This window comes from Pan troglodytes, chromosome 20, assembly GCF_028858775.2.
Source record: "Pan troglodytes isolate AG18354 chromosome 20, NHGRI_mPanTro3-v2.0_pri, whole genome shotgun sequence".
In the NCBI taxonomy this organism is placed as follows: Eukaryota; Metazoa; Chordata; class Mammalia; order Primates; family Hominidae; genus Pan; species Pan troglodytes.
In genome coordinates, this window is record NC_072418.2 from 50,446,180 (window position 1) to 50,465,776 (window position 19,597).

The 19,597-nt window shown below is 49.3% G+C and overlaps 1 protein-coding gene across 8 annotated transcripts in view; it reads right to left on the reverse strand.

The window, feature by feature from the left end:
- Positions 1-5,567: 5,567 nt before the first annotated feature.
- ZNF541 (zinc finger protein 541) overlaps positions 5,568-19,597 on the reverse strand; it is a 52,766-nt gene continuing 38,736 nt past the window's right edge. For 5 of the 8 annotated variants that reach the window (XM_063800801.1, XM_016936348.3, XM_054674194.2 and 2 more), the window contains 8 exons: positions 17,767-17,830; positions 16,990-17,132; positions 16,501-16,604; positions 14,435-14,510; positions 13,808-13,896; positions 6,732-6,872; positions 6,357-6,532; positions 5,568-6,255 (listed from right to left, as the gene is read on the reverse strand). In XM_063800801.1, coding sequence (XP_063656871.1) covers positions 6,102-6,255; positions 6,357-6,532; positions 6,732-6,872; positions 13,808-13,896; positions 14,435-14,510; positions 16,501-16,604; positions 16,990-17,132; positions 17,767-17,830 — 947 coding nt within the window. In that variant the 3' untranslated portion in view covers positions 5,568-6,101. Of the gene's footprint in view, positions 6,256-6,356; positions 6,533-6,731; positions 6,873-13,807; positions 13,897-14,434; positions 14,511-16,500; positions 16,605-16,989; positions 17,133-17,255; positions 17,544-17,766; positions 17,831-19,597 lie in introns of those variants that run through there. The other 3 variants (XM_063800802.1, XM_054674193.2, XM_009435937.5) reach the window with 2 other exon arrangements.

Genomic DNA, 19,597 nt, shown 5'->3' on the forward strand with positions numbered 1-19,597 from the left:
TCCGCCGGACACGCCCCCACCAGCCGCCGCACGCCGCCCGTGACTCGTGACCCCCCAGTCGGCGTCAAGAGACCTCAACGCATGCGCACATACCGGCGAACGGCGCTCCACTCTCTCCCCAGCGCTCTGTACCTCACCTCCCACGTGACCCTGCGGAAGGCAATGGCAGTACCCACCGCCGAGGCCCCGCCCCACGGTGTTGCCGCTGGATCCTCCTCCACCAATCAGCAGGAGCCCTCGGCTCGCGCTGGGGCGGGGGGTCCCCCCCCTCGCCCTCCCCGCGGAACTCTGGCACAGTCAGCTGACCGCAGACACTCACGTGACAGCTCCGAGCCCACGCCCGGGTTTGACAGTTCTGCGCAGAGCTTAGTCCCGCCCCCGCGGCTGGTCTCGCCCGTTTCTTCACTTGGAAAGGCGTTTGTGGGAAAAGGAAACCGTTCTGCTTTTTCTTGCTCCCTCTGCCGGCCAGTACTGGAACTGCTTTGGGGAGACCGGTGAAGAGAGACTGCAAACAAAAACTTAAGAGGTTCTCTAACTCTGGTTTCATAAAAAATAGCTGAAGAGGGCCGGGCACGGTGGCTTACGCCTGTAATCCCAGCACTTTGGGAGGCCGAGGCGGGCGGATCACTTGAGGTCATGAGTTTGAGACCAGCCCGGCCAACATGGCGAAACCCCGCTCTACTAAAATACAAATATTAACCGGGTGTGGTGGCACACTCCTGTAATCCCAGCTACTGAGGAGGCTGAGAGAGGAGAATCACTTGAACCGGGGAGGTGGAGGTTGCAGTGGGCCGAGATCGTGCCACTGCACTCCAGCCTGGGCGACAGAGTGAGACTTAGTCTCAGAATAAAAAAAAAAAAAAAAATAGCTGAAGAGAGCGTGTTAAAAAAAAAATTCAGATTCGAAGATGGGCGCGGTATCTCGTGCCTATAATCCCAGCTACTCGGGAGGCGGGAGGATCGCTTGGGCCCAGGAGTTTGAGTCTAGTTCAAGTCCCGCCTTGGGCAACATAGCAAGACTCTGTCTCTAAAAAAAAAAAGTTCAGGCTCAAACACACCTCCTGCTGTCCCAGAAAATTGAGTTGCTGGTTTCTGAGACAGGGTCTCACTCTTTGGGTTGTTGGTTTTGGAGACAGGGTCTCGGTCTGTCGCCCAGGCTGGAGTGCAGCAGCACAATCATAGCTCACCTCAGTATAACTTTGTAGTGCCAGAAAGGAAGGAAGTATTCCACACGTGTGCTCACACACAAAATTAGGGGGTATGCCAAAGGAGCCAACTGAAAGAACTCCCAATGGCCAAAGCTGGAACAATTTGAGCATCAAAATAAAGTAGTATTGGATTATAATCCCAAACATAAAGTATCCATGAGCCTATGGTCATATAGATGAATATAGAACAAATAAATAAAGGGGGGAGAATAGACAAATAGTTTGTGCAGAAGAATTCCAAATAATCTGTGTAGATACTCTGCTCTCAAGAATGTGAAGGATACCTCCCCATTCTGTAAGTATGGACTGTGCATAGTGACTTCCTTTCAAAGAAGAGGGTACAAGAAAGGGGAGAAAAAGACTAAATTTACAGTGGAGAAACCTGACATTGACATCTAGGTGATTGAGGTTAACCTCAACATTGATAAGTCATGTGATTAAAATGGCTCTTTACTTCTGGGATCTTTCAATCTAATCATGAAAAAAACACTAGACAAATTCCAGTTGAGCCACATCCTCCAAAATACTTGCCCAGTACTCCTCAAAACTGTTGGTGGGTGCAGTGTGTCACACCTGTAGTCCTGGTACTTTGGGAGGCCAAGGCAGGAGGATCACTTGAGGCCAGGAGTTCGAGACCAGCCTGTCCAACATGGGGAAACCCCGTCGCTACTGAAAATACAAAAAACTTAGCCCGGTGAGGTGGTGCATGCCTGTAATCACAGCTACTTGGGAGGCTGAGGCAGGAGGATCACTTGTACCCTGGAGGCGGAGGTTGCAGTGAGCGGAGATTGCCTCACTGCACTCCAGCCTAGGGGACAAGAGGCAGACTCCGTCTCAAACAAATAACACTGTCAAGTCATCAAAACAAGGAAAGCCTGAGAAACTATCACAGCCAAGGAGACATGACTGCTAAATGTAATGTCTTACCTTCAGTGGGATCCTATAACAGAAGGGCATTGAGTTAAAAAACCAAGGAAATTGGTCGGGTGCGATGGCTCATACCTGTAATCCCACCACTTTGAGAGGCTGAGGCGGGTGGATCACCTGAGGTCAGGAGTTCCAGACCAGCCTGGCTAACATGGAGAAACACTGTCTCTACTAAAAATACAAACATTAGCTGGGCCTGGTGGCGGGCGCCTATAGTCCCAGCTACTCGGGAGGCTGAAGCAGAATTGCTTGAACCCAGGAGGTGGAGGTTGTGGTGAGCCGAGATTGTGCCACTGTGCTACAGCCTGGGTGACAGAGTGAGACTCCATCTCAAAACAAACAAAAACACTAAGGAAATCTAAATAAACTATGAAGTTTAGTTAATAATATTGTGCCATACTGGTTCATTCATGGTAATAAATGTACCATTCTAATATAAGATGTTAATCATAGGGGAAACTGGGGTATGTGGGAATTTTTTTTGCTGTCATTGCAGTTTTTCTACAAATCTAAAACTATCCTAAAAATCTTCTTTAAATAAAACAGTTTCCAAGGCCTTACCCACAATGGTTCCAATTCTGAGTCTGTGGTGGGTCACAGGAATCTGCATTTTTAAAAAACAGAACCCTATATAATTAGGATGCAGCCAGACCCGGTGGTTCATGCCTGTAATCCCAACACTCTGGGAGACCAAGGCGGGAGGACCACTTGAGCCTAGGAGTTAAGGACCAACCTAGGCAAAAAGCAAGATCCTATCTCCACAAAATTAAAAAATTTTTAATTACTCCTTGGGAGGCTGAGGTGGGAGGATTGTTTGACCCCAGGAGTTTGAGGCTGCAGTGAGCTATGACTGTGCCACTGCACTCCAACCTGGACGACAGAGTGAGACCCTGTCTCATCTCAAAAAAAAAAAAAAAAGTAAAATTAGGATGCAGATAATCCCGGGACCACAGTTTGAGAAACCGCTATTATCTAGGGGGTTGGCTGAGCCGAGCAAGGCATGAGAAGCCTTCCCCCAACTCTCTTCATACATGAATAGATTTGCCTGGACCACCTACTTGTGGTTGCCACTGTGTCCTGACCACAGAGCAGGTGGGGGTGAGCCTGGATTACCACAAGCGGTTTTGGTTCCGTGTCTGTCAAAGCAACACTATGTAAAAGCTTCTGTTTAAGCTGTTCCATTTCAGGGTAATTTGTCATGCAGCAACAGATAATATAACCCCTCAGCCTTTTCAACCAGGGAATTTTTTTCCATTTCCAGAGTTCATTGGATTTATTTAGGATGGGATCCAAACAATATTATCAATCACATGAGAGCTTGTTAACTAGTAGCCATTCAGTTCTTATGGTGCACCCTCCCAAGTGCTTAATTTACATTTTATTTCTATTTATTTATTTATTTTGACATGGAGTCTCGCTCTGTTGCCCAGGCTGGAGTGCAGTGGCATGATCTCTGCTCACTGCAACCTCTGCCTCTGGATTCAAGCAATTCTTGTGCCTTAGCCACCCAAGTAGCTGGGATTATAGTCATGTACCACCACACCTGGCTAATTTTTGTATTTTATATTTTTAGTAGAGATGGGGTTTCACCATGTTGGCCATGCTGGTCTCGAGCTCCTGACCTCAAGTGATCCGCCCACCTTGGACTTCCAAAGTGCTGGCATTACAGGCATAAGCCACCATGCCTGGCCATAATTTACATTTTATTTAACTGATAGGTTGCGGGGGTTGAGGAGGGGCAATTTTCATCCCATTTTACAGATTGAGAAAACTGAGGCTCCCACAGGGAAAGTGATTCACCCTAGTTTACAAGGAGGTAAGAGGAGCCAGGATGGAATTGAGGTTCATCTGACACCTGAAACCTTTCCCTTAACTGCAGTGTTCCAACTGCTTCAAACTCAGCGTCCACCTCTGCCCCACTCCCAGCCAATCTTTAAGCCTTAGCTGATAGGTGGGCCCTCTGTGAAACCTTCTCACGCTGCCGTCTACTTTCCCAGCTCTTCAGAACATGGCTCACCCTATCATAGACACGATCACACCCTGATGCAATCAATCCTCTGCAGTCAATTCCCCATCTGAGCTAATGGCATCAACTACAGCTGCTCAGGCTCAAACCTGCCTTGCTGGCCTTGATCTGTCCTTTCCTTGACCACCTCCCACTGATGTGTGAGCCACTGACAACTCTGTCGCCCAGGCTGGAGTGCAGTGGCGCGATCTTGGCCCACTGCAACCTCCACCTCCCAGGTTCAAGTGATTCTCCTGCCTCAGCCTCCTGAGTAACTGGGACTACAGGTGTTCACCATCATGCCTGGCTAATTTTTTTGCATTTTTAGTAGAGACGGAGTTTCACCATGTTGGCCAGGCTGGTCTCAAACTCCTGACCTCAAATGATCCACCTACCTTGACCTCCCAAAGTGCTGGGATTACAGGTGTGAGCCACTGCGGAGCCTACCTTTCTTTTCTTTCTTTCTTTCTGACGGAGTCTTCCTCTACCAGGCCAAAATGCAGTGACGCAATCTTGGTTCACTGCAACCTCCACCTCCCAGGTTCAAGCGATTTTCCTACCTCAGCCTCCCAAGTCACTGGGATTATAGTCATGTGGCACCACACCCAGCTAATTTTTGTATTTTTAGGAGAAATGGGGTTTCACCATGTTGGCCACAATGGTCTTGATCTCTTGACCTCATGATCCGCCCGCCTTGGCCTCCCAAAGTGCTGGGATTACTGGAGAGAGCCACTGCACCTGGCCATGGAGCTGCATCTTGAGTGGTCTAGGCTAACTGTGGTCATTTCCCTTCTCACTAACAGGGATCAGTTTAGAAGCGAACACAGGCTCAATGAGACATACGGGCATCTGCTGGGAGCTGTTAAAAGTTTTCCTCACTCTTAAAAAGGGAGGCAGGGAGGGGGGCTGTTTTCTCTTCTTTCCCCCCCTCCGCCCCCTGCCGGTCTGGATTTTGGTTCGAGGTTATTCTCGCCTCTGCTGGAGCCCTGGTTCTGCCCCTGCCCCTGCCCCTGCCAGGGGTCCCTGATTTCAAGGCTGAGCCCCCACTGGGACAGCCAAACTCCATGATTGTTTAAATCAACACCAACTCTTCTGTTACAGTCAAAAGCATTTCCAGTATCATGACCTAAAATCACCTTGTTTGCTTATTACTGCTACCTTCCTGCTCCTACAAGAGAAGGTCCGTGAGGAAAAGGGCCTCTCTTGCTTCACTATCCCTGTTGTACGGATTGGCAATGTCCAGTGCATTCTACAGCAGGTGCTTCGTAGATGTTTGCTGAATGAATGTCCAAATCAACATGCCCGTGTTCTCCCCAAGGCCCCCAGCCCCCAGGGCAGGCCACAGCTGACTCACCCCCTGCCCTTACACGTGGTGGGGTTCCTAAGCCTTTATTGGATCAATAGGCAGGGAAGTCAAAGACAGCAGCTCAAGAACCCAATTTAATCAGATTTACGAGTTGACATGTACAAAAAACACTGAACAATGCAGAATTCATCGCAAGACTAGGGACTGAATCTGGAAGGTAGAGTCCCCGCCCCAGGGAGGGGCCCAGCGTGTTGGAGATCTCAAGGTTTTTTCCCACTGATTCTCTAAGTCTTGGCCTTATCTAACACATGAAACCAAACCCCACAACTGAGGCTAAGATTTAAGAGCTACCCAGAGCTAAATTTTCCCCTCCCCAAGCCTCCCTGCTCTAGAAGTGGAAGGGAAAGAAGGGGAGAGACTATGAACCTAAGGAGAGTGGAGCCTCCAGCGCCACCGGACAGGGACTGCATAGCTGTCCGACAACTGAGCTCCTCCTGCCTATCTGTGGCCAAATGCCCTCCATGTTTGCAGGCAGGTTGGCCAACGGGGGACAGGGAGGGTGGGGGGAGGCAGAAGGGTGCCCCAAACGCCCTGGAGAGGCCGAAGGGAGGAGGGGCAGCACTGGAGGCCCCATTCGGACTTGCTGCCACGGGAGTCACCACTGCAGGGGGCCGATGTCAGCTCCTAGCTCCTCTTCCTTTAGCTGGAAGGGCTTCACTGGCCACTTCACCCTGATGATGGGCTCCACGTGGTCCTGAAGGCGGTGCCGCTTCATATGGGCATTTCGACTCTTGATCTTGTCAAACACCCTGAGGAGTCACCAGAGGACATGGGGTCAGAGCAGGGAGGAAGGGATCACAGGGGCTGAGGCTGGGAGCCCTGGGAGTGTTTCCAGGAGAAAGCTGGGTACCTTTCACACTCTCTGCATGGAAAAATGCCCTGGCTCTCTGCACTTCCCAACAGCTCGGGGGTCCGCTTGGAGCCTGCATTTGGGCTGGAGCTGAGGATGGACTCCCTCCTATAACTCTTGGTCTTTAACTCGGGAGTTGGATGGTGGCTGGGTCTCTCCTGAGGGCTGCATGGGACCTGCAGAGGGAGCAAAAGTGACATAAGGGTGCTGACCTGTCTCGCTGTAAGAGAGACACAGAGCTGGGGGCATACGTGTCTCCTGCAGGAAAACCCTTCCATCAGGAGCACCCCCGCCCTCTGACCCCACCCTCCAACTCAACGGGTAGCAGGCACTGGGAGGAGAGAAGAGCTCCCGACACAGCCCTGGTTCCTCTACCTTTTCCTCTGTCCTTTCCACTTCCTCCGGCTCTCTCTTGACCCTCTTTTCTAGCCCTGGGGCTCGGCCACAGTCAAACTTGATCATTTTTTTCCAGATGTAATAATACTCAACGCACTGAGCTACGGTCTTTGTCTGGATCTAGTGAAAGAAAACAAGCAGGCTGTGGCCGTGCCACGCGGGCCCTGGGAGTGTGACCTTGCCATTGGGCCGGCCGCCTCCTTTGGAAAGCCCTCCGGAAGCACCTCTTCCTTTGGCTTGGCGTTACCACTGACCACAAAGGCACAGGACCACAAAATCCTTCCTGGGGACGAGGGCCTTCAAACTGGAGCCACATAGTAGCCACCAGTACCTAAGCCTGCACACTCTGAGCAGCCATTCCAGCTCAGGAATTCTTTCCTAAGGAAGATGGGCACAAAGGTCGCACCAGGGACGCCAACTGTGACATCATGCTAATAAATCGGAATGCTCTCTGCAGGCAGAATACCACACAGACATTACAACAGCTAGGCAGAGCCTCTAAAGTCTTGGCAGGAAGTGACCCACTCTAGAAGAAGGGGAGGTTTTGAGTGCACAGTGTGAACCTAGGGGATTATTTTCCCGTTCCTCCACTAAGAAAGGATCCCACTAAAAATAACTTCTGTTAAAAACAAAAGGGAAGCTGGGCTTGGTGGCTCACGCCTGTAATCCCAGCACTTTGAGAGGCTGAGGCAGGAGGACGACTTGAGGTCAGGAGTTCGAGACCAGCCTGGGCAACATAGCAAGACCCCATCTCTACAGAATTTTTAAAAAATTAGCCAGTCATGGTGGTGCATGCCTGTGGTCCCAGCTACTTAAGATGCTGAGGCGAGATGATCGCTTGAGCCCAGGTGTTCAAGGCTGCAGTGAGCCTTTTTTTTTTTTTTTTTTGAGACAGAATCTCGCTCTGTCGCCCAGGCTGGAGTGCAATGGCACGATCTTGGCTCACTTCAACCTCCGCCTCCCGGGTCCAAGTGATTCTCCTGCCTCAGCCTCCTGAGTAGCTGGGATTATAGGTACCCTCCATCATGCCCACCTAATTTTTGTATCTTTGTAGAGACAGGGTTTCACCATGTTGGCCAGGCTGGTCTTGAACTCCTGACCTCAGGTGATCTGCCTGCCCCGACCTCCCAAAGTGCTGGGATTACAGGCCTGAACCACCGCACCCGGCCAGCAGTGAGCTATGATAGTGTCACGGTACTCCAGAGCGAGTATCTTTTTTTTTTTCACTGCAACCTCCACCTCCCAGGTTCAAGCAATTCCTCTGCCTCAGCCTCCCGAGTAGCTGGGACTATAGGCGCGCACCACCATGCCCAGCTATTTTTTGTGTTTTTAGTAGAGACGGGGTTTCACCTTATTGGCCAGGCTGGTCTCGAACTCCTGACCTTGTGATCTACCTGCCTCAGCCTCCTAAAGTGCTGGGATTACAGGCGTGAGCCACCGCGCCCGGAGAGCGTCTCTTTTAAAAAAAAAAAAAAAAAAAAGGAAAAGTTTAATTGCTCTAGGAAGAAAATTTCTCGGGAAATTAAATTGGCTATTGAGCGAACTCCAGAAAAGACATTCTCCACCCAAATGTTTTTCAGCTTTGTGAGTATTCACAAACGAGGAGTCAAAACAGCACAAACTCTGCCTAAGAGACATCACTAAGTTTAAAAAAAAGTTGGACTTCTGCTTCTGAACAAGATGGAGCAACAGAACCAGATTTACCCTCTCGTCCAAAACAATGAAAACACAGAGTCAAAATATAAACAATGTTTGGCAAGACACCAGGCATCATTCAACAAAGGGCTGAACCCTGACAGGAAGCAAGCTGCCACCGCTCCAGCTTATCAACTTGTGTTTCCAGGCCACCACCCAGGCAGGGGCAATTTAGGCAGAACCCAGCAGGACTTAGGGAGCTGAGGTGGAGCACAGTGCCTCCGGAGACCACGGCGGTAGAGCCCACAGGACAGAGGATGGGAGAGGAGAGAGCTACACACAGAACATTCCAGAGATGGGGAGCAAATTTCCCCCAAGAACTCAGCCAAAGACTGCCCAGCACATGCATGGGAAGAGACCAGCCAAAGCTGGGCAAAGAGCCATCCAAAAGGATGAGAGGGGAAAGTGTGTGCTGCTCCTACAGGGCCAGGAAGAGTGCCCGTTCCCACAGCCAGAGTGGGAAACTTTATGATGCAGGGGGCACTGGGTAGGGCAGTGACACAGTCTTGCCTCAGTAAGGAGAAATAATCAGCCTTAGAGAAGAGCTATGCTGGTCCCATCTAAAAAATCTAAAACTGAATCTAAATGCAACTGTGTCCCAGAACAAAATTCAAGAATATTTATAAGGCTGCAAAAATATCCAGCATCCAACAGCTAACATTCACAATGCCCGTGATCTGGTGAAAATCACCATGCACGCAAAGACGCAGGATAACACGGCACATCAGGAGGAGAAAACCCAATCTATCAAAGTCAACCCACCACAGACACAGGTGTTAGAATGAGCAGGGAAGGACATGAAAGGTTACCATAACTGTTTAATATATGTTCAAAGAGTTATGCCAGAGGCCAGGCGCGGTGGCTCACTTGTAATCCCAACACTTTGGGAGGCTGAGGCAGGAGGATCACCTGAGGTCAGGAGTTTGAGAGACCACCCTGGCCAACATGGGGAAACCCCATCTCTACTAAAAATACAAAAAATTTAGCCAGGTGTGGTGGCATGCACCTGTAATCCCAGCTACTCAGGAGGCTGAGGCAGCAGAATCGCTTGAACCCAGGAGGTGGAGGTTACAGTGAGCTGAGATCGTACCACTGCACTCCAGACTGGGTGACATAGCGAGACTCCGTCTAAATAAAAAAAAAAAAAAAAAAGAGTTATACCAGAGCTAGGTGTGATTGCACACACCTGTAGTCCCAGCTACTCAAAGCTGGAGGATCACTTGAGCCCAGGAGGTCAAAGGGTGCAGTGAACTATGATCACACCCCTGTACTCCAGCTTGGGCGACAGAGTGAGATCCTAGATCTTAAAAGAAATAAGAACCAATAAAACCTTCAAAACACTGCTAAGAGAAATTAAAGATGATGCATAGAGACACAGCCCCTGTTCATGAGTCGGAAACTGAATGTTGTTAGAATGTCAACTCTCCTTGGCTGGGTGCGGTGGCTCACGCCTGTAATCCCAGCACTTTGGGAGGCTGAGGCAGGTGGATCACCTGAGGTCAGGAGTTCAAGATCAGCCTGGCCAACATGGTGAAACCCTGTCTCTACTAAAAATACAAAAGTTAGCCAGGTGTGGTTGTGCGCACCTGTAATCCCAGCTACTCGGGAGGCTGAAGTACAAGAATCGCTTGAACCCGGGAGGTGGAGGTTGCAGTGAGTGAAGAGCACGCCACTGCACTCCAGCCTGGGCAATGAGAGTGAAACTCTGTCTCCAAAAAAAAAAAAGTCAACTCTCCTCAATTGGCCTATAGAGCCAATGCAGTACCAATAAAAATCCTAGCAGGTTTTTTTTTTTTTTTTTTTTTTGGTAAAAATGGATAAGCTACTTAGAAAGTTCATACGGTAATACATGATTTCAAGACTTAGAAAGCTACAGTAGTAAAAACAGTATGGTATTACATTTTTTTGTCTTTTCAACAAAAGGTACAAATGAATATCCACATGCAAAAAATGAACTTTAACTCATACTTTACACCATATACAAAAATTAACACAAACTGAATTGTAAACCTAATTGTAAAACCTAAAACTATAAAACTTCTAGAGAAGGCCGGGCGAGGTGGCTCACGCCTGTAATCCCAGCACTTTGGGAGGCCAACGCGGGCAGATCACGAGGTCAGGAGATAGAGACCATCCTGGTTAACACGGTGAAACCCCGTCTCTACTAAAAATACAAAAAATTAGGCAGGCATGGTGGTGGCATGTGCCTGTAGTCCCAGCTACTCGGGAGGCTGAGGCAGGAGAATGGCATGAACCTGGAAGGCGTAGCTTGCAGTGAGCCAAGATCTCGCCACTGCACTCCAGTCTGGGCGACAGAGCGAGACTCCGTCTCACAAAAAAAAAACTTCTAGAGAAAACAAGGGGAAAATCTTTGTGGTTGGGTTAGGCAAAGAATTCTTAGATACAACACCAAAAGCACAGTCCATAAAAGAAAAATTAATAAATGACTTCATCAAAATGACAAAATTTTTCTTTAAAAGACATTGTTAAGAGATTAAAAAGCTACAGATTGGGAGAAAACATTCACAAAGCATGGATCTCGATAAATGATGTGTCCTGAATCAATAAAGAACTGCTGCAACTCAATAATAAAAACACAGCCGGCTGGGCGCGGTGGCTCATGCCTGTAATCCCAGCACTTTGGGAGGCCAAGGTGGGCAGATCACCTGAGGTTGGGAGTTCGAGACCAGCCTGGTCAACATAGCAAAACCCCGTCCCTACTAAAAATACAAAAATTAGCCAGGCGTGGTAGCAGGCGCCTGTAATCCCAGCTACTCAGGAAGCTAAGGCAGGAGCATCACTTGAACCTGGGAGACAGAGGTTGCAGTGAGCATGGATTGCGCCACTGCATTCCAGCCTAGGCAACAGAGTGAGACTCCATCTCAAAAAAAAAAAGAAAGAAAGAAAGAAAAGAAAACACAGACATCTCAATAAAAACATATGCAAGAGATATGAACAGACACCTCATCAAAGAAGGCATACAGACAGCAAACAGGCCCATGAAAAGATGCTCAGCATCGTCAGTTGTGAAGGAAACACAATGCGATGCCACCACACTGTCATGAGAATGGCTGGAATTAAAAGGACCGGCCCTACCCAGGGCTAGCGAGTTTGTGGAGCAACTAGAAATCTCATTTCCTGCCGGTAGGAATGTGAAATGATACAACTACTTTGGAAAATTGTTTGGCGGTTTCTTAAAAAGTTAAGCATACACCTACTAAGTCATTCCATTCCTGGTATTTACTCCTCTAGAAAACAAAGTACATGTCCATACCAAGACTGGTACCTGAATGTTCATAACGAATTTATTTATAGTCATCCCAAACTGGAAACCACTCAAATGTCCACCAACAGGCAAATGATTCCTTAAACCGTGGTACATCCACCCAGTGGAATACTATTCAGCAGTGAAAAGGGGAGACCTATCAATACATGGAACATGGATGAACTCAAAATCATGATGCTGAGTGTGAGAAGCTGGACCAAGTAGAGTCCATACTGTGTGACTACTCCATTTATAGCAAACTCTAGGAAATGAAAACGAATTTACAGTGCCCTGGCAGATCAGTGCTGCCTGAGGACAGGGGGTGCAATGGGGAGTGATTACTATGTGGCAGGAGGAGATTCAGGGCTGAGGGACATGCTCATTATCTTGACTGTGGTGATGGTTTCCCAGGTATACTATCAATATGTCAAAACTTAGCAAATCTTATTATACTGCAATTATGTGCAATTTTGTGTACATCGTTTTTTTTTTAGAACAGAAAATAAGCAGCAGGACATTATATGCAGTGAGATCTCATCCTTTGGCTTTTTTCAGGGTGGGGAGAGTCTCATCTTGTCGCCCAGGCTGGAGTGCAGTGGCGCAATCTTGGCTCATTGCAGCCTTCACCTCCCATGCTCAAGCAATCCTCCCACCTCAGCCTCCCGAGTAGCTGGGACCACAAGCACGCGGCACCATGCTAGGCTAGTTTTTAACTTTTTTGTAGAGACAAGGTCTCACTATATTGCCCAGGCTGGTCTTGAACTCCTAGCCTCAAGCAATCCTCCCACCTTGGCCTCCCAAAGTGCTAGGATTACAGGCGTGAGCCACTGCGCCTGACCTCATCCTTTTTTTCTTTTTTTGAGACGGAGTTTCACTCTTGTTGTCCAGGCTGGAGTGCAGTGGCGAGATCTTGGCTCACCGCAACCTCCGCTTCCCGGGTTCAAGCGATTCTCCTGTCTCAGCCTCCCGAGTAGCTGGGATTACAGGCATGTGCCACCACGGCCAGCTAATTTTGTATTTTTAGTAGAGACAGGGTTTCTCCATGTTGGTCAGGCTGGTCTCGAACTCCCAACCTCAGGTGATCCACATGCCTCGGCCTCCCAAAGTGCTGGGATTACAGGCATAAACCACCACGCCAGGCCCTTTTTTTTTTTTTTTTTTTTGAGAAAGAGTCCTGGGCCGGGCGCAGTGGCTCAAGCCTATAATCCCAGCACTTTGGGAGGCTGAGGCAGGTGGATGACCTGAGGTCGGGAGTTCGAGACCAGCCTGACCAACATAGAGAAACCCCATCTCTACTAAAAAATACAAAATTAGCCGGGCATGGTGGCGCATGCCTGTAATCCCAGCTACTCGGAAGGCTGAGGCAGGAGAATCGCTTGAACCCGGGAGGCGGAGGTTGCGGTGAGCCAAGATTGCGCCACTGCACTCCACCCTGGGCAACAAGAGCCAAACTCCGTCTCAAAAAAAAAAAAAAAAAAAAAGAGACAGAGTCCTACTCTGTTGCCCAGCCTGGAGTGCAGTGGCACAATCCCCACTCACTGCAACCTCTGCCTCCCAGGTTCAAACGATTCTCATGCCTCAGCCTCCTAACTAGTTGGGATTACAGGCACTCACCACCATGCCCGGCTAATTTTTGTATTTTTAGTAGAGACAGGGTTTCACCATGTTGGCCAGGCTGGTCTTGAACTCCTGACCTCAAGTGATCCTCCCGCCTTGGCCACCCAAAGTGTTGGGATTACAGGCGTAAGCCACCATGGCCGGCCCTTATCTTTTTTAAAGTACATGCATACCTATATATATAAAATTTGTACAGACAGAAATGCCTGTTGCTTGGTGGAATAGGTAACAGAGGTTGCCAAGCAGAAGTAGGACTGCGGGGAGGGGCATGGAAGACTGTTCTGTGCAGGTGATGCAGGTCTGTACCATCTGGAGCTGTTCATGAGGATGGCTTTTTGACATTGTAAACTGTCTACAGTAAGAGTGCTGCCACAGGCAGGTGAGGGTGGGGCCCTCCGACCCCCGACCAGCCCTGCAGCTCTAGCTTGTCTCAGCTGTGTGAGGCAGGGCCTTGGACACCAGCCCACATTCACTTTACCATCTTGTGTATCAAGTAGAAGTCCTTCTTGTGGGCATAGAACGCCTTCTTAAAAAGCCTCTTCTCTATAGGGGTCCAGACGTCTGAACCTATCAAAGAACACAGCCGACAGGGGGAAGGCCATTGGTCCTGGGACCACAGCCATGGCTGAAATGCAGACCACCTTCCCTTTTATAGCTGCCATTACTGAGTACCAATTATGTGCCAATCTCATAAAAAACTCAAAAAGTCTCCAGAAGGGAGGGACCACTACTAGCCCCACTTAACAGATGTGGCAACTGAGGCTTCAGTCGCTTGCTAAAGGCAGGTGGGGGCCCTGGCATCCTGTTTCCAGAGCTGATGGGTTCAACCACTGAACCTAAGCCCATCTTCCCTTCCCCTGGCCATGATCATTCCCCTTCCAGCTGGGCAGAGTCCATAAGGAAACCACTGGGAAAGGGCGAAGCAGGATCCCACTAGCAGAATGTGGCGCCCACTGAGTCATCCTGACAAGGACAGGCCCTCCTGAAAGGCAGGCAAAGGCCCCAAGGAGAACTCCAGGAGGCAGGGGCAGAGCTTGCAACAGAGCTGGCCGATTCATAGGGGTCTCAGCTGGGCCAAACCAGCCCAGCAGCCTTTCCCCGTCACCTGTGTAGCGATAGTCAGCGAGCAGGTGTGTCCGTGGCTTGTGGGGCCCTCGGAGCAGGAGAGTCTCCAGGGCGACCTGGAACAAGAGGAGCGACAGGCTGCCCAGGACCAGGTGGGGGAAGAGGACCACCGGCATCCTCCCATTCATCTGAAAAACACTTGCGGCTGTCCCTAAAGACACTGCCTGTCCCAGGGCTATTCAAAGTTGCCCTGGATGGACCACCAGCCTGTGAACTGTCTGTGCGTGCATCAACCGTGTCACCAGGCACACCACTGAATGCAGCTGAAGTTATTTTTTCACAGCAAGCCTATCTTGACGAAGGAGACTGTGTGTGGATTTATTCTGGCACAAGCTCCTTACTCCCTCAGGGACTGGCATTTTGAGGAGTATGACCCTTGCGTAGGGCCCCATTTTTATTTTCTTCATAGCACTAGTCAATAGCTAACAATTGAAAACATTTTATTTTTAAAGATGAGGTCTCACTATGTTGTCCAGGCTGAGCTCCAATTTCTGGGCTCCTTCAGCCTCTGCCTCCTAAGTAGCCAGGAATACAGGTGGGTACCACTGTACCCAGCTAGCTAACAATTTTGTTTTTTTTTTTTTTTTTTGAGACAGAGTCTTGCTCTGTCACCCAGGCTGGAGTGCAGTGGCATGATCTTGGCTCACTGCAGCCTCCACCTCCCCAATTCAAGTGATTCTCCTGCCTCAGCCTCCCAACTAGCTGGGACTACAGGTATCTGCCACCACTCCCTGCTAATTTTTTTTTTTTTTTTTTTTTTTTTTTTTTGTATTTTTAGTAGAGACGGGATTTTACCATGTTAGCCAGGCTGGTCTCGAACTCACGACCTCAGGTGATCCACCCCCGCCTTGGCCTCTCAAAGTGCTGGGATTACAGGCGTGAGCCATGCGCCTGGCCTAGCTAACAATTTGACTTTCCTAAAATGTAAGCCCCCTGAGGGCAGGGATTTTATCTCAATCACTAGTGTAAGCCATCATTGCAGGGTTTGCATAATTTGTGGGGCCCACTGCAAAATGAAGATGCAGGACTCCTTGTTTAAAAAGTATTAAGAATTTCCTTTCCTTTTTTTTTCTTTTTTGAGACGGAGTCTCACTCTGTTGCCCAGGCTGGAGTGCAGTGGTGCGATCTCGGCTCACTGCAACTGCACTCCACCTCCCAGGTTCAAGCAATTCTCCTGCCTCAGCTTCCCAAGTAGCTGGGATTACAGGCGCCCACCACCATGCCTGGCTAATTTTTTTATTTTTAGTAGAGATGGGGTTTTACCATGTTGTCCAGGCTGGTCTCGAACTCCTGAGCTCAGGTGATCCACCCGTCTCGGCCTCCCAAAATGCTGGGATTACAGGCGTGAGCCACCGCGCCTGGCCAAGAATTTCAAGACAGAGACAGCAGAGCATTAAACCAAGCGTGGAGCCCCTCAGCTGGCCCTGGCCCCAGTGCCTACAGTACAGGCAACCAGCAGGTACCCAATAAATATGTACTGCCACTCTGCTGAGGACCTGCTATATGCCAGACACTGCCTCTCAGGTTGGTGAAAAGCAAGACCATGGCATGACTCTTAGATCCTTAACACAGGCAATGTGGCTCTTGCTCTCCCGCTCCTCACAGTTAGACTTTTAATATACTTTCTAACACCCAGAATTGTGAGGGGGGGGGGTCCTTGGAGTAGGTAGAGGCATTTATGTTGCATCAGAGGTTTGTATATATAAGTTTTCAATTGAAAGCTAAAACTCAAGGAATTAAGTAGATGAATGCAGGGCCTGAGCTGGGTCTTTGGGGCTTCCCTTCTCCAGTGCCCCCTGAGATCTCAGAGGAACCCCTGCGCTTGGTTGTTGCCCCAGACAAGTAGCTATGAATTGGGCCCATGTCTTAGCATTCCCCTACAGTCCGTGCACAAGGACCACTGCAATCCCAAAGCCGCTGTGGAGGAGGATGGGCGGCCTTCTTCCAGCTTCCATCTGCTCTGAACCCCCAAGCAGACAGCACGTCACATGCACCTAGAACCCTGGGCCCCAGGAAAGCAGGGAGGGTCCCCTTGCTGTTCCTCACCTGAACGTTGCCCTGAGCCTCGTGCAGGCAGTGCAGAGCGAGCTCCAGGTTGGTGCCCCCTCCTGGCATCACGCTGGAGCATGCCACATTGCAGAGCTCAGTCACTGTTTCCAAGAAGGACATGAGGAAGAGGAGGCACACAGGAGTCATCAGGTGTTAGGGAGGAACCTTTCCCGAGAGACAGCAGAGAGGGGGTGCCTTCCCCTTCTCTCTCCTGCATCTCAGGGAGGGACAAGGAGGAAGAGCAGAACCCTGTCCCCAGCACCCACTCTTGATGGCCTGACCAGCCACCATGTGACAAAAGAGGTAGGGGAGGGAGAGTGCAGCAGGGAAGAAGCAACACTGGCCAAGAGCCAGCTCCCTCCCACGCCCAGGGGACACTGCTTCCTGGATCTAGCGGTCAGGAGTTCCAGACCTAGGAGGAAAAACACCCTGGAAATGGAGGGGGAAGAAGGGCCCTTAGGAATTTAGCCCCAAAGCCTCAGCCACCTCTATCCTGTGTCTCTGAGTTGATCATCATATCTCCCCATGGCTTCCAGACCAAAGAAGCTACATGCTCGTCAATTCCAGCCAGGGATCTCTCCTGGAGTTCCGGGATCTCTGCCTGAAACCGGCTTCCTATATTGATATGTCTGAAATGAGGCCACACACAGATAAGGGAGACGTACAAACATGACTGAGATGGGAAGTGAAATGGAGACGCTCTGTATGCCCTGCTCTTGGGCCACAGCCTGCTCCATGGAAACCCTCTGCTGTCTCAGGTGCATCAGGTACGTGCTGTTCCCGACAGACGCACACAGACATTTCAGAAACTTCTGCAGGGACACTTCCTCCCTTCCTCTGTTTTCCTTCATTGCCACATTTCTCTCTCAGGGTCAAGGCAGGGGAGGTACAAGCTGACACCCGGCATGTGTCTACGTCCACACCACAGCCATCCAGCCACATCCCTCAGGCATGCTTGAGTCCCACTCTGTGCCATCACCAATTCTACCTGGAACCCCAAGGTCCAGGGCATTCTGTCCCCATGTGCCACATATATATTTCTAGAAGGAATAATTTGGGGGGATTTTCATATATATATATAGGTAGAAGGAATAATATTGGGGGATCTTCCTACATATATTTGGAAAAATCTACCGCTTCACGCCTAGGGAGCCTATGTGAGTAAACCTGAACCCCACCATGGGAAGAAGGAACCCTTGGGAAAAGTGACACTAGAACTCAAGGTGGGGTAAAAGCAGCTTCACTGGAAAGGACCCAACTTACGGCTCAATGCTGATCTTGGTGTCATCCTTCACCACACAGATGCCAAAGGACCCATCCACTTGATCTAGAAAGCACAGAGTGAAAAGGCTCAAGAAGACAGACAGCAGGTAACCGACAGGGTCCTCTGCCTGCCTGTGTGGACGCAGCTGAAAGCAGGGTCTTTAAGATCCCATGGGTTGGCCGGGCGCAGTGGTTCACGCCTGTAATCCCAGCACTTTGGGAGGCTGAGGTGGGAGGATCACAAGGTCAGGAGATCAAGACCATCCTGGCTAACACACAGTGAAACCCTGTTCCTACTTAAAATACAAAAAAAAGTAGCTGGGCGTGGTAGTGGGTGCCTGTAGTCCCAGCTACTCGGGAGGCTGAGACAGAAGAATGGCGTGAACCCAGGAGGCGGAGCTTGCGGTGAGCTGAGATTTTGCCACTGCACTCCAGCCTGGGCGACAGAGCGAGACTCCATCTCAAAAAAAATAAAAATAAAAATAAAAAAAATAAAAATAAATAAAAAAAAAATCCCATGGGAGAGGGCAGCACTTCAGAAAAGGTAGAGGAAGGAACTCTAACAAATTAACTCATGACAAGTATATGTATATATAAAAACAGCACACTAAAGTCTCTGGAAATTGTCCTAAGGTCATTCAGCACTTGGAGAAATATTCATTTAAAAAAATCAACTAGGCCGGGTGGGGTGGCTCACGCCTGTAATCCCAGCACTTTGGGACACTGAGGTGGGCGGATCACTTGAGGTCAGGAGTTCAAGACCAGCCTGGCCAACATGGCAAAAACCCATCTCTACTAAAAATACAAAAATTGGCTGGGCGTGGTGGAATGTGCCTGTAATCCCAGCTACTTGGGAGGATGAGGCAGGAATCACTTGAACCTGGGAGGCAGAGTGAGCCGAGACTGTGCCACTGTGCTCCCGCCTGGGCAACAGAGTGAGATTCCATCTCAAAAAAATAAAAAATAAAAAATAATCAACTGAATATTGGTAAGAACAAGAGGCTGTTGCATCTGAGCTGTGACCTGCTCCCTTACCCAGCCAGCTCCCAGCTCCAAGGGTTCTATTCCAGGTAGGTGCAGCCCAGACAGGGGCTGCCTCTCCTGTCAGCTCCCATGCTTAAAGAATTAAAGGAAGGTATAATGACAATTTCTCATCATAGACAGAATATCATTAAGAGGTAGAAATTATTAAAAAGAGAGAACCAAATGGGAATTCTGGGGTTAGAAAGTAAAATATTGGCAAGTGAAGCTGTTGAGGAAAATAATAAAATAACCAAAATGGGGCTCAATAGGTTTGAGTTGACAGGAAGAAAATAATCTGTAAACTTGAAGACAGATCAATAGAGACTATGGAATCCGAAGAACAAAGAGAAAAATAAAGAGAGCCTCAGAGAAATGTGGGATACCATTAAGTACAGCAGCTACATGTAACAGGAGTACCAGATGGAAAGGAGAAAGAGACAGAAAGAAATATCTAAAGAAAAAGGCCTGATGTGGTGGCTCACGCCTGTAATCCCAGCACTTTGGGAGGCCGAGGCGGGCGGATCACCTGAAGTCAGGAGTTCAAGACCAGCCTGGCTAACATAACAAAACCCCGTCTCTACTAAAAATACAAAAATTAGCCTGGTGTGGTGGTGTACCCCTGTAATCCCAGCTACTCGGGAGGCTGAAGTGGGAGGCTAACTTGGGAGTTAGAGGCTGCAGTGAGCCGAGATCATGCCACTGCACTCCAGCTGGGGTGACACAGCAAGACTCTGTCTCAAAAAAAAACCCCTCCAAACCACCCCCCCAAAACAAAGAAACAAAAGTTAAAAGCTACAGTAATCAAAAC